Genomic DNA, 10,909 nt, shown 5'->3' with positions numbered 1-10,909 from the left:
TATTTTTTTATGTAGGTGTTTTTCTTACTTAATATTATTTTTCTGTCCTAATTTGTGAAAAAGTATTAATGCCGCATTAATCCAGTAGGTGGCAGCAAAGACCTAAGAACTGTATCAACAGAGGGACAGTTTAATTGGATTGTAGATTAGGTTTAGATTTAAAAAGAGGAAAACACAATGATAACAAAATAGATATTCAGCATTCAGACTGATGCTACCAAAGTAATAAGTGAAGAAAAACTTTATGGTTAAAAGCACATCATGGATAAACATTTATCTTTACAAGCAGTCTGGGTTTTCATTTAAAAAAGAGACCTCATAACAAACAGTAAAAAACAGTGCAACAGTGTGCTAAAAAGGAAATAATTAAGGCAAATAAACATATAAATATAAATGGAATATCAAAAACTTTCTGAAATTGTTGCAAGAGTTTTTATAGTAGTAATAAAATCAGCCAAAGAAATCCAATAGTTTCAGTTCCTGTTGAAGGGGATTCCGGGTTAAAAGGTGGAAAGTAGGAGGAGGCTGTTTTCCCCTAACTGAACTGGCTGAGAAAACACTGAGATCCTGGGATCATAGACCATAACTGGTGTGTTAAGGTGATATAAGAGTACAAATACAGAGACTATAAAATTTTGGGGATAAAAAAAAAAAGTGCATTTGAATGAGATGGCAACATTCACAGCCTTGAACCAAACTGACATCCTTTGTATTCATACTTAAAAGTGTTTGTTACAGGAAGCCGTCTCATGTTTAGCACATTAAAAAATCCGGCCTTTGATTTGATAAAACAATCTGATGCTCTTTTTAATTGACCAGGGGCAAAAATTGTACAACCTGAGATTATTCTAATAAGATAATAAATATTTAATTGCACCCCTCATGACTCCACTTGGGATAAGCGCGACTAAAAACGCATGGATGGATGTTTAATTGCATATATTTTGCTAACTAAAGTTTCTTTAGTTATTTATATTTGTAATTAACGCATGGATTAAAATATAGAAATGATAAAAAATCTTAGAAAGGTCAGGCTTCTGAAGTAAATATGAATTTACTATAAATCTTTTTAACACCTTTACTAGATGTTAGAATAACTACAAAGGGCTATTTCAGGCTAGTGTATAAAATAAGTGCTCTTCAGTTACAGAATAAAAGTCCAATTTCACTGGCTGTTACAATATGGGTTGGTGAGTATCCTGCAATTCACAGCCATCTATGGGCAGGTGGCCAGTCCACCAGAGGAAACTCAAATATCCAGAGAAAACACAGATTTTCACAGGTTAACATTCAAAACAAAGAATGGCAGCAAATGGGATTTAAATCTCCTTTTGCTAATCCAGTCGACGTCATTCATTTAGCACTATATAGATACTCCACATCAAGAAAAGAAATGATAGAACAAAAAAAACAAAAAAAACACGGAAGACATAAAAAATGTAATATCAGTGCAAAAGAAAAGGAGTTTGTTAGTTAAGGACTTGCATTGGGGAACAAACAGCTGCGATTACTGACAGAAATTTAAGATGGAAAATTAATATTGTTGGGATAATTATCATTGAAGATGTGTGAGTTTATCACACCCTGGTATGAGCTGCATGTTGCGCATCAGAACTGACGTTTTAATCTAATTAGGACAGTTCTTCTGTCTGGATATACAGTTATAATCTTCATTCTGTACGTGGCAACGATTTAGAGATGGAATGAGAGCGGTGTCCTATTTTGATAAGGCTGGAGCCACGGATGTCTAATCATCTGCTAACATGTATGATGTAAAATAGGATGATGTGGCAGACTGGGGATGTATGAAATGCCTTCCACTTCCTGTATATTCTAAGCAATTTCTCTGATCTGAGTAAGATTACAATTTCTATCAAAATCTGTCGTCATGTCTCCTGGTTATTTAATACATATAACTTATGAAATGTTATTTAAAGAGTTTTTTCCGAGTGATCTCTTTTCAGGGAAAAGAAACAGAGAGATAGAGCTTTGAGGTCCATAAACAGAGCCTATCTTTAACAATATTCTAAACAAAACAAAGGCAAATGAAGGTGTAGTATCACTTGACATGTATAATATATCTTATAGTCTTATCTATATTGCTGTATCTGTATTTTATACAAGATAATAATAAATAATCTTTGTTTTTCAAATAGTTGCTATTCGTCGTTCTACCAGAAGATGGCAGCTATGCACAAGAGTGTCGTTGGTCAACCTCTACAAACACCAGAAGAAGAAAAAAATATTTTATTTATTTATTTTTTTATCATTATGTAGTTTTTTGTGCTTATATTTAGGTTTATTTGATAGTTTTATTGCACCGTTGATAAAAAATGTTATGTTGAGACTAAATATTGAGTCAGATTGGGTCTCTGGTTTTAGCCTCGTGGTTTTTGCTAACGGCTGTCTGCTGTATTTGTTTCTACTTTTATGTGCAGAACTACAAACATGAAGCTTGGTTGTTTTTGCGCAAGGTTTGTTGAACTTTGATACACTTCAGGAGAAGTCCTAAGGCAGGCGACATTTAGGCTGCAAGGTGACTCATTTAAGATAAATTTAAGGGTTTAGTGGAAACGTAAAAACCTGAAGATGACCTCAAAGAAAGTGGTGGAGCTCTTCTACGATGTGGTCTCCCCTTACTCCTGGCTCGGGTTTGAGGTTTGTCACTTTATTCTTACCCTTCTTAAGGACCTTACTCATGTTTGGAGGGTTTTAAAATCGTCTGTGCTTCTAGGTTATGTGTCGCTACAGAAATGTGTGGAACATCGAGCTGAAGCTGCGACCTGCGTTTCTGGGAGGCGTCATGCAGGGAGCAGGTCGGTGGACAGGGTGGGGGTATGTTTGCATCATTGTGGAAATGGACTGAGAAATAATCCGTTTCTTTTATGATAGGAAACAAGCCCCCTGGTTTAGTCCCCAACAAATTTGCCTACATGACGAAGGATATGAACCGCCTGGCCAAATACTTTGAGGTGCCTATAAACCCCCCCTCTGACCCCTTTGAGGTCATGTTCGAAAAAGGTAAACACTATGAGCATTAAAAAAACAAACAAACAAAATGGTTGTGATTTTTTTTTTTATTAAAATCCAATTTACTTTTTTTTTTTTGTTCAATCAATCAAAAAACATCAGTGGTGTTAAAAGTACACACATTTGTTACTTACCGGTAAATAGAAATATAGATACTGCAGTTTAAAAACACTCTGGTAAAAGTTGAAGTATCAACTTAACCTCTTTACTCAAGTAAAAGTAAAAAAAAAAGTATGTGCTCCAAAAACTACTTAAAGTATAAAAGTATAAAGTAATCTTAAAAAACAAAAAACAAAAAAAAAACATCCAGATGCAACTATATGAATTGAAAGCTATTTTTTTTTTTTATTATTCCTAAAAACCTCTTTGAGATAGTGCCATATGGAGGACAAACTCTGCCATATTGAAAAATAAATACAGAAATAAATAAATGCTCAATTAATAAATAAGCATACAATTAATTGCACCGAAAAATACAATAAACTAATAAATGTAGGTAGAAATTGAAATATATAGTGAGACATAAATGTATGAATCTCTTTTAATTAGCTTCTTTATTTATTCTTCTTTGTAATAATTACCTTATTTATTTATTGTCCCTTATAATCTTCAACTTTATTTGTTACTTATTGACAGTTCTTCAGTATTTTAGTTTTATAGTAATGTGTTAGTAAAGTATATAGAAGGTGATATTTGTACTTTAAAGGTTGCTAACGTTACGTATAAAAAGCTGAACCATACTTTTATAACTAAAGTTTCATTATAGGGTGGCACAGTCAGGAAAACATATAGTGGGATTAAAGCAGCAGCTATTGATTATTTTGCAAATGATTAATCCATTGATTATTTTTGTGATTAATAATCGGATAGTTAAAGGTTCCTTAAAGAAGATTTTTTGTGTGAAATGAAACCAGGTGAAACTAAAGCTTTGCCACTTGAGGAGCTCTGGATTTGAACATGTTGACAGATTAAAAAGATTTTTGTCTTAAATGTAAAATGTTTACATGTTTTTTTGTTGTTACAATTTTGGTATAATTGCTGCTCAAGGTGGGTTATTATGTCAGCTAAAGGCACATTTTACAGTCTCTATAATAAAATAAATGATTAATCAAGTACTAAATTAGAATTCATTATGATTCAATTCATTGTTTCGGCCCTAATTGGGATACTACTGCAGTGTTTATCATCTTCATCATGTTCTAGCTACTCTTGAACTTATCTGCCAAAACTATAAACATCTAATGTGGATATCAAAGCAGGAAGAGTACATCCAATAAACTTGAATTATTATATTCCATCAGTTTGAGGCTTGCTCTGAGGTTGCAATGCCGTTTGATATATTATGCAACTCTAATTCAGTATTTGTTGGAATTCTGTTGAAGTAGGTTCAAGGTTGATTCTTTTAGGGCCGAAACAATCAATCAAATTAATTGTGATGAATCGATTATTGAAATAACTGTCATCTAATTTGGTAATCGATTAATCGTTAACTGGAGTATAGAGACTCTAAAATAGACCTTTAGCCAACAGAGCAGCCTACTTTGAGTAGCAATTATAGCAAAATTGTAAAAATAATATATAAACAATTTGCATTTATAATAAAAAAGTTTTTCCTCCATCTATATTCTCTATCCAGAATTCATCAAGTGGAAAAGTTTTAGTTTCACCTGGTTTAATTTCATAAAAAAATCTAATTTAAGGGACCTTTGGCTATCCAATTTAATCGATTCATTTGAAAAATAATCAACAGATTAATTGATTTGCAAAATAGTTAGTTGCAAACCTGGATACTTTACACTTTGATTTCCACAATTTTTAGACGAAGAAAAAATTTTTTTCTTTAAAGTGTCAAAATTTTATATAAAAATGTAGGAACTAGGTTTCCAGATAGAGTGGTGTAGAGGCAGATAAGATGACCATGTAGAGAGGTTGGTCTTCACCTTAGCAATCATTGCTGCTCCTTTACTCTTCCAAAAAAAAACAAAAATTGTAAGGAAAAAGGAAAGACAGTATGGGGGAAACTAATGTATTTGATTTGTTTATTTGTTTCATTTTTGGGTCTATTTTTCTACATGTAAAAAAACTCCAAAAATAGCAAAATAGTGCACATTGAGGTAACAGCCATTTTGATCATCCCTACTCCCTCTATCATTGTCTACTATTGTGTTCTACCTTATTACCTCCTTTAGTCTGTTCTTCCCTCCTTCACTTAGATCTGATGTTGACCTTGTTTTCTCAGGCAGTTTGTATTTATGGTTTTTGGAGGAAAGGTTGCCTTTCAAAGCTGTTTCTCTTGAAACTGAAACTCGAGATGGATGAGAGACGATGCCATTCAGACTATTTAAAAATCTCAAGGATAAGGAAAAGTCTCCCACTTCTCTAGCTTTTATATTTACCATTCAGTTTTTAAAAATCAGCACTTTCTCAAGAATATTTTAAACATGCAGCTCATAACTAGAGATTGACCGATAGCGTTTTTTTAAGGCTTGTGCCGATGCTGATTATGTTGACAGTTTATCAGTTTAACAGATTTTTGAGCGGATCCATGAAGTTGCTATTTTTTTATCCTCCTCCTTTTACATGATAAAAATTATCCTCCTCCTTTTACATGATAAAAATGACACAATGATAACAAATGTTATGCATGTCTCAATTTAACACAAAATTATGAATAAATCAAACAAAGCATTAACAATAAATGACAAATGGAGAGAGCAACAGTACATGCAGCTAATGTGACCTTAAGGCATAACTGCTGAGCGAAGGAATGAGTCGACCAATGTATTCATGTATTGGTCGACGCTGATTAAAAAACAAAACAAAAACGATAATAATCAACAAAAAATATCAGCCGATTGATGCATTGGTTTATTTTTACTTGGAGCTTAGTGTTGAAGAACAATAATAAAACATAATGCCCTGGTTTTTGTTTTTCAGGAAGTTTGTCTGCCATGCGATTTGTGACAGCAGTGCAGCAGATCGAGAAAGGTGGAGACAAGCAGGTGGAGCGGGTTTCCCGGGAGCTGTGGAGGCGGATCTGGAGTGAGGACAAAGACATTACACAACCCCAATCCTTCTCAGAGGTCCATCCTAGTCTAAAGACACACATTGATCTAATTTCACTTTTTAAGTCACATCATTTTGTTTTTAAATTTTTTGTTTTTTGCTGGGGGTTTTCTGCAGGCAGCAAAAAAAGCAGGACTAACCGACAGTAAGATTGAGGAAGCACTAAAGCTGTGCACCTCCCAGGAGATCAAAGATAAGCTCAAACACACGACCGAGGAAGCACTAAACTATGGGGTTGGTGCTACTTTAGCTTTTCTTCTGTACATCCAAATAAAATGGAGAAAAAAAATGAACTTAAAAGTCAATCTCCTGTGTTTTTCCCCCAGGCGTTTGGTTTCCCCATGGTGATTTGTCATATTGATGGGAAACCTGAAATGTTTTTCGGATCCGACAGATTTGAGCTCATGGCCAACTGCATGGGTAAACAGACAGTACAGTACATCTTTTCAATCATCACTGGATTTAATGTCAGAGTTATTTATTTGAACCATTTCTTGGTTGGAATGATAAGATAAAGATCAGTGTTTTTATATTAATAGTGTATAATTCTGGAATTCAGTTCTAAAGATTGTGTAAATTTTCTTTAAAATATATATGCAGATTCAAATATGCACACCTACACCGCTGACATTTGCCTAAATGCCCCCGAGAAATTTTCACCTCAACCGCAATTATCAGCCAACATCAACATGGCGTAATTCTGGCTGAATATTTGACTGTTGCTCTGTCAGAAATGGTGGAGCTCATTTCAGTTCCTTAGCTTTTCTTTAATGGACTCTTCAAAATTGTTTTGAAACAATCCACTGGACTTTGTTTTTAAAATAGAGTGGACAACAAAGTGGAAACAAAGTCCAGTGGGTTGTTTTTTAACTTTTTTGGAATGATTATGGCCTGGATGACTGAGAATCTTCACCAGCATTCATGAACTCAGGTTTTATGTATTCTGTATATTTTTTCAGTGAGGTCGATGTCAACCTATTCCATAAGGTCTTTTTTTTTTAATCCTTTTTACATCTTTGGGTTCATTTTCTTGTTAGAACAGCCAACTGTATCGATGTTTTTTACCATCTATCTCCTGAGTTTTGGTGAATTTCAATAACTGGTTTTTGTTTTCATCAAAAAGATAAATTTTTCAAAAACAACACATCCACAGAGTGTCTAAGGTTGCACAACATATGTTTAATTTCTTGCTTTTGGTCACAATGTCAACCTTAATGCTATATGATTCTACACTTATTGGAATAACAGGTCTGTTTAGATCTGCGAAATAGCCACTTCTAAGCTTTACAATTTTCAGGTTAAAGCCAAAAAAACAAGGATAAATGAAGCTTTTGGTACCTTGTTGAACCGACTTAAGGAAGGAAAGGGGTCAGAGGCCACACAGAGGTTACCTCTTTACCTTTTGGAACAGGTTGGTTAAATGTTTGCTAAATAACTTGCTAATGATTTGGAACAAGAGCAGGCTGGGAGGAGTTAACCTCACAGCTATCTCCTTTCACATTTCGTCACCTTTTTGCAATGCTGGTACCACTGGCTGTGGAACAGACCCTCAACATGATTCTACCACCACCTTGCTGTAATTACAGTTTTTATTTTTATATTTGGTTGGCATCTCAATCTTGATCTCACCTGACCGTAAACCCTAATTTAAAATCGGAGGAAGAGACCCCTCTTCCTCAATCACTGCCCCCTCAGTCCATGATGAGGTCAAATCATCTTTACTGTGGTTTATGGTAAGGCATAACAAACAATCGTGATTAATCTATTATTAAAACAATGGTCTGCTAATTTAGTAATCTATTAATCATTAACTGGAGTATAGTGGCTCTAAAACAAGCCTAATAATTATATCAAAATTATGAAAAAATATATAAATATTTTACAGTTAAGATTAAAAAAAAAACATTTTATGCTGTCAATATCCTCTATCCAGAACTCAAGTGAAAAAGTTTTAGTTTCCCCTGGTTTGACTTCATAAAAAATTTTCTTTAAGGAACCTTTTGCTATCCGATTAGTAATCCATTAATAAAAAAATAATCAACAGATTAATCGAATTGCATAATAGCTGCAGCCCTAGTTTATGGAAGGGTCACCTTGGTTGTTCCTGAATATGCTAACCAGTTTCCTATCATCTGAGGTCGGATTAAAAGGCTACACTTCTAACAGGATAATTATCACAAAGGGACATGAAAATCGTTTGTTGCATAAACATAGCTGAATTCTATCCAGAAAACATGTCATAGCAAAGCAATAGAGGATCGTGATAATGATTCATAACGTCCGGACCTTTTTTGTCAGTATGCACATCACTCTTTCTAAATTTAAGCAGCTCAGCCATAAAAAAAATAAAAATACACATCTTTGGAAGTCATTTAGGGCAAAAACTCCATCCATCAAGTCAAACATGTTAATGGCATGCAGAATATGTATGCCACTTTTAGTATAAAAGCCTACAGATACAGCATCCAAGTTTTCTTTTCTATTGTTATACAGTATTTCATGTGTCTTTATTGAAATGTGATACATTGAGCAGCTTTAGAATAAAATAAACTAAAAGTTGATTTTTGAAAAGCTCTGACCTCAGCTATATTGACAAGGTGTGGATTAAATTGGATCAGTGCCACATAACCAACCGGTATAAATGAACTCCTTTGCTTCTGCCAAGTAAACATTCCCAGAATCTTGTTGGTAACTACTGCAACTGCTACAACTAACTATTATTTTGCAAATTGATTAATCTGTTGATTTTTTTTGTATTAATCTATTAATAATTGTATAGCCAAAGGATTTATAAAGAAACATTTTTATGAAATGAAACCAGGTGAAACTAAAACTTTTCTACTTGAGGAGATCTGGATAGAGCATAACAAAAGACCTTATATATGTCTTATAATTAATCAGATTGCTCCAGCGCTAGTTTAATGCTTTTTAGCTTGTTATTTTGGATTAAAAGTTTTGCCGACAGCTGAAATTTCTCACGGCAGGTCAAGAGTTAGTGTGGATTGCGGCACACTTTCACACAGAGTTAATTTTTATACATCCCAAATGTGCTGCAAGTTTTTTGTGCATAGACATACTTTATACACGAGACCCCTCATTTATTCTTTTAAAAGAGATTCATCTTTTTTTTTTTTTTTTTGCAGGAGAGAAGTGGTTGGGACCTACTCCTAATAGCTCCGCCTCCAAGCTCTGAGATCAAAGATCCTTTCAAAATAAAATGTTTCCACACTAAACTGTGCCTTCTTAAATCAACTTCATATTTTTCTTTAACTCTTCTATAATTTCAGTTTGATTTCAATAATTTAACGTACAATGTTGCTGTAAATAGCCTCGACAGGTTGGAGCATCTATGGTATGAATAGTACAGTATGTGTTTTTTCAGCTTTCACTCAACAAACAAAAGGATCCTGTTTTATTTTTAGCACTGCTGTCGACGTGGCTCTAATTTGTGCAGCCAGTATTCCACTGTTTGATTCAGAGAGACTAGATTAATGGACTCCAATGAATGAAATGCCTTTTTTTTTAAAGACCAGCACAGTTTGTTATAAAAAAAAATCCTGAATCATTTACTAAAAGTTTGTGATCTTATAAGATTTTATAAAACATTCTCCCTAAAATGAAACAAGTTTCTTTTACATCATAAGCTGAGGCCTGGAGGTTGTTTGTACTCGTCCCAGAGGGAGGAGATCCAGACGGACCTTATGTAAAAAGATCATTATTAAGTTTCCCTTTGGAAAATATGAAAAGTTTTTTTTGAAAATAATAAAATATTTTTAACTAAATTGTACCCTTCCATCTCTTTGTGGTTTAAACCCACATTCAGATTGTAAACCCCGTTGTGAATTGGTATGAAACTGTAGGGACATAAGGCTTAAAGAAGCCCATTCCCCATGTGAAGTTATGACTGCAGCACAAAACATCTCAAAAAGCTATAGAAATACAGACATTTACGTTTACAATATTTAACCCATCAACGCCCACATTATTTATATATATATATATATAGAGAGAGAGATAATTGTTCTGCCTTTAAGTATTTGCCAAGTTGTTTTCCGAATAAACAGAGATGTACTGTAGGTATATTACAAATGTATGACAACATAACGATCAAGGCCAACATACACTGTTGGGGACCTGTTGTCAGGGAAACTAGAGCTTTCCAAATGTGCCAGATTATTTCATTTTAAAAGGCAAGTTTTCCAACAGTGAATATTTGGACCCTTTAATCTCTTTTACAGTCCCAGGTTTGTTTGCTTTTGTTACATAATGATGCTGATATTTGTTGAGCAAGAGAAACAGCTGATGTCATTGAGTCAGTGGCATTAATAGATAACATTCATTATTCCCCTGTGTTATTAGATCATTGATGGAAACACAGATGGAAAATAATCATTATTAAACTGGCCAGACACACATTTACCACTCGGGTCCTGTCAGTCATGGATGTGTGCAGACATGAGATTTCATTTTGTGGTTATACCTATTACAAACTCAACAGTTTGCATTGGTGGTTAGAGGATTTGTGGTTAGAGCTGTCAGCCCTGAGACGGATTTATGATGATTCTCAGACACTAAAAGAGGTGGGCTTAGTTTCTCTGCTCTCTTCATCGTTTAACACCTTAAAAAGAACAATAAAAGAAGAAATCTGGTTGTAAATTGTGTTTAGGTAGCAACAATGGATTTGTTTAAGGTTTCTAGGCATACAGTTGGCCTGTTTATTGTGTAAACTTTGTCTCAAGACAATGTTTTGTTTATAATATATATTTAAAAATAGATCTGTAGCTGTCGTTATGAAAATCATCAGATTTATACT

General features: G+C 33.9%; 1 protein-coding gene across 3 annotated transcripts; it reads left to right on the top strand.

The window, feature by feature from the left end:
• Window positions 1-2,284: 2,284 nt before the first annotated feature.
• gstk1 (glutathione S-transferase kappa 1) lies at window positions 2,285-9,611 on the top strand. 3 transcript variants are annotated; one of them, XM_015370711.1, is made up of 7 exons: window positions 2,297-2,658; window positions 2,735-2,816; window positions 2,893-3,021; window positions 5,968-6,113; window positions 6,214-6,330; window positions 6,423-6,539; window positions 6,571-6,790. In XM_015370711.1, the coding sequence occupies exons 1-7, from the start codon at window positions 2,590-2,592 to the stop codon at window positions 6,580-6,582; spliced, it is 672 nt and encodes a 223-aa protein (XP_015226197.1). In that variant the 5' UTR covers window positions 2,297-2,589; the 3' UTR covers window positions 6,583-6,790. The 3 variants fall into 3 exon arrangements, with proteins under 3 accessions (XP_015226198.1, XP_015226197.1, XP_015226195.1); XM_015370709.1 differs by lacking the exon at window positions 6,571-6,790 and adding an exon at window positions 9,240-9,581 and having other exon boundaries at window positions 2,299-2,658; window positions 6,423-6,516; XM_015370712.1 differs by lacking the exons at window positions 2,893-3,021; window positions 6,571-6,790 and adding an exon at window positions 9,240-9,611 and having other exon boundaries at window positions 2,285-2,658; window positions 6,423-6,516.
• The last annotated feature ends 1,298 nt before the right edge of the window (window positions 9,612-10,909 follow it).

This window comes from Cyprinodon variegatus, unplaced genomic scaffold (assembly GCF_000732505.1).
Source record: "Cyprinodon variegatus isolate N-32 unplaced genomic scaffold, C_variegatus-1.0 Scaffold48, whole genome shotgun sequence".
Taxonomy (NCBI): domain Eukaryota; kingdom Metazoa; phylum Chordata; class Actinopteri; order Cyprinodontiformes; family Cyprinodontidae; genus Cyprinodon; species Cyprinodon variegatus.
Note: the sequence above shows the minus strand (reverse complement) of the source record. Positions and strands in the feature narration are given on the sequence as shown.

Coding starts and splice junctions, on each gene's coding strand:
- gstk1 (XM_015370709.1), top strand. CDS start 2,590: ATGACCTCAAAGAAAGTGGTGGAGCTCTTCTACGATGTGGTCTCCCCT. Junction 3,022..5,967: donor TGAGGTCATGTTCGAAAAAG/GTAAACACTATG, acceptor TTTGTTTTTCAG/GAAGTTTGTCTGCCATGCGA. Junction 6,331..6,422: donor AGGAAGCACTAAACTATGGG/GTTGGTGCTACT, acceptor TTTTTCCCCCAG/GCGTTTGGTTTCCCCATGGT.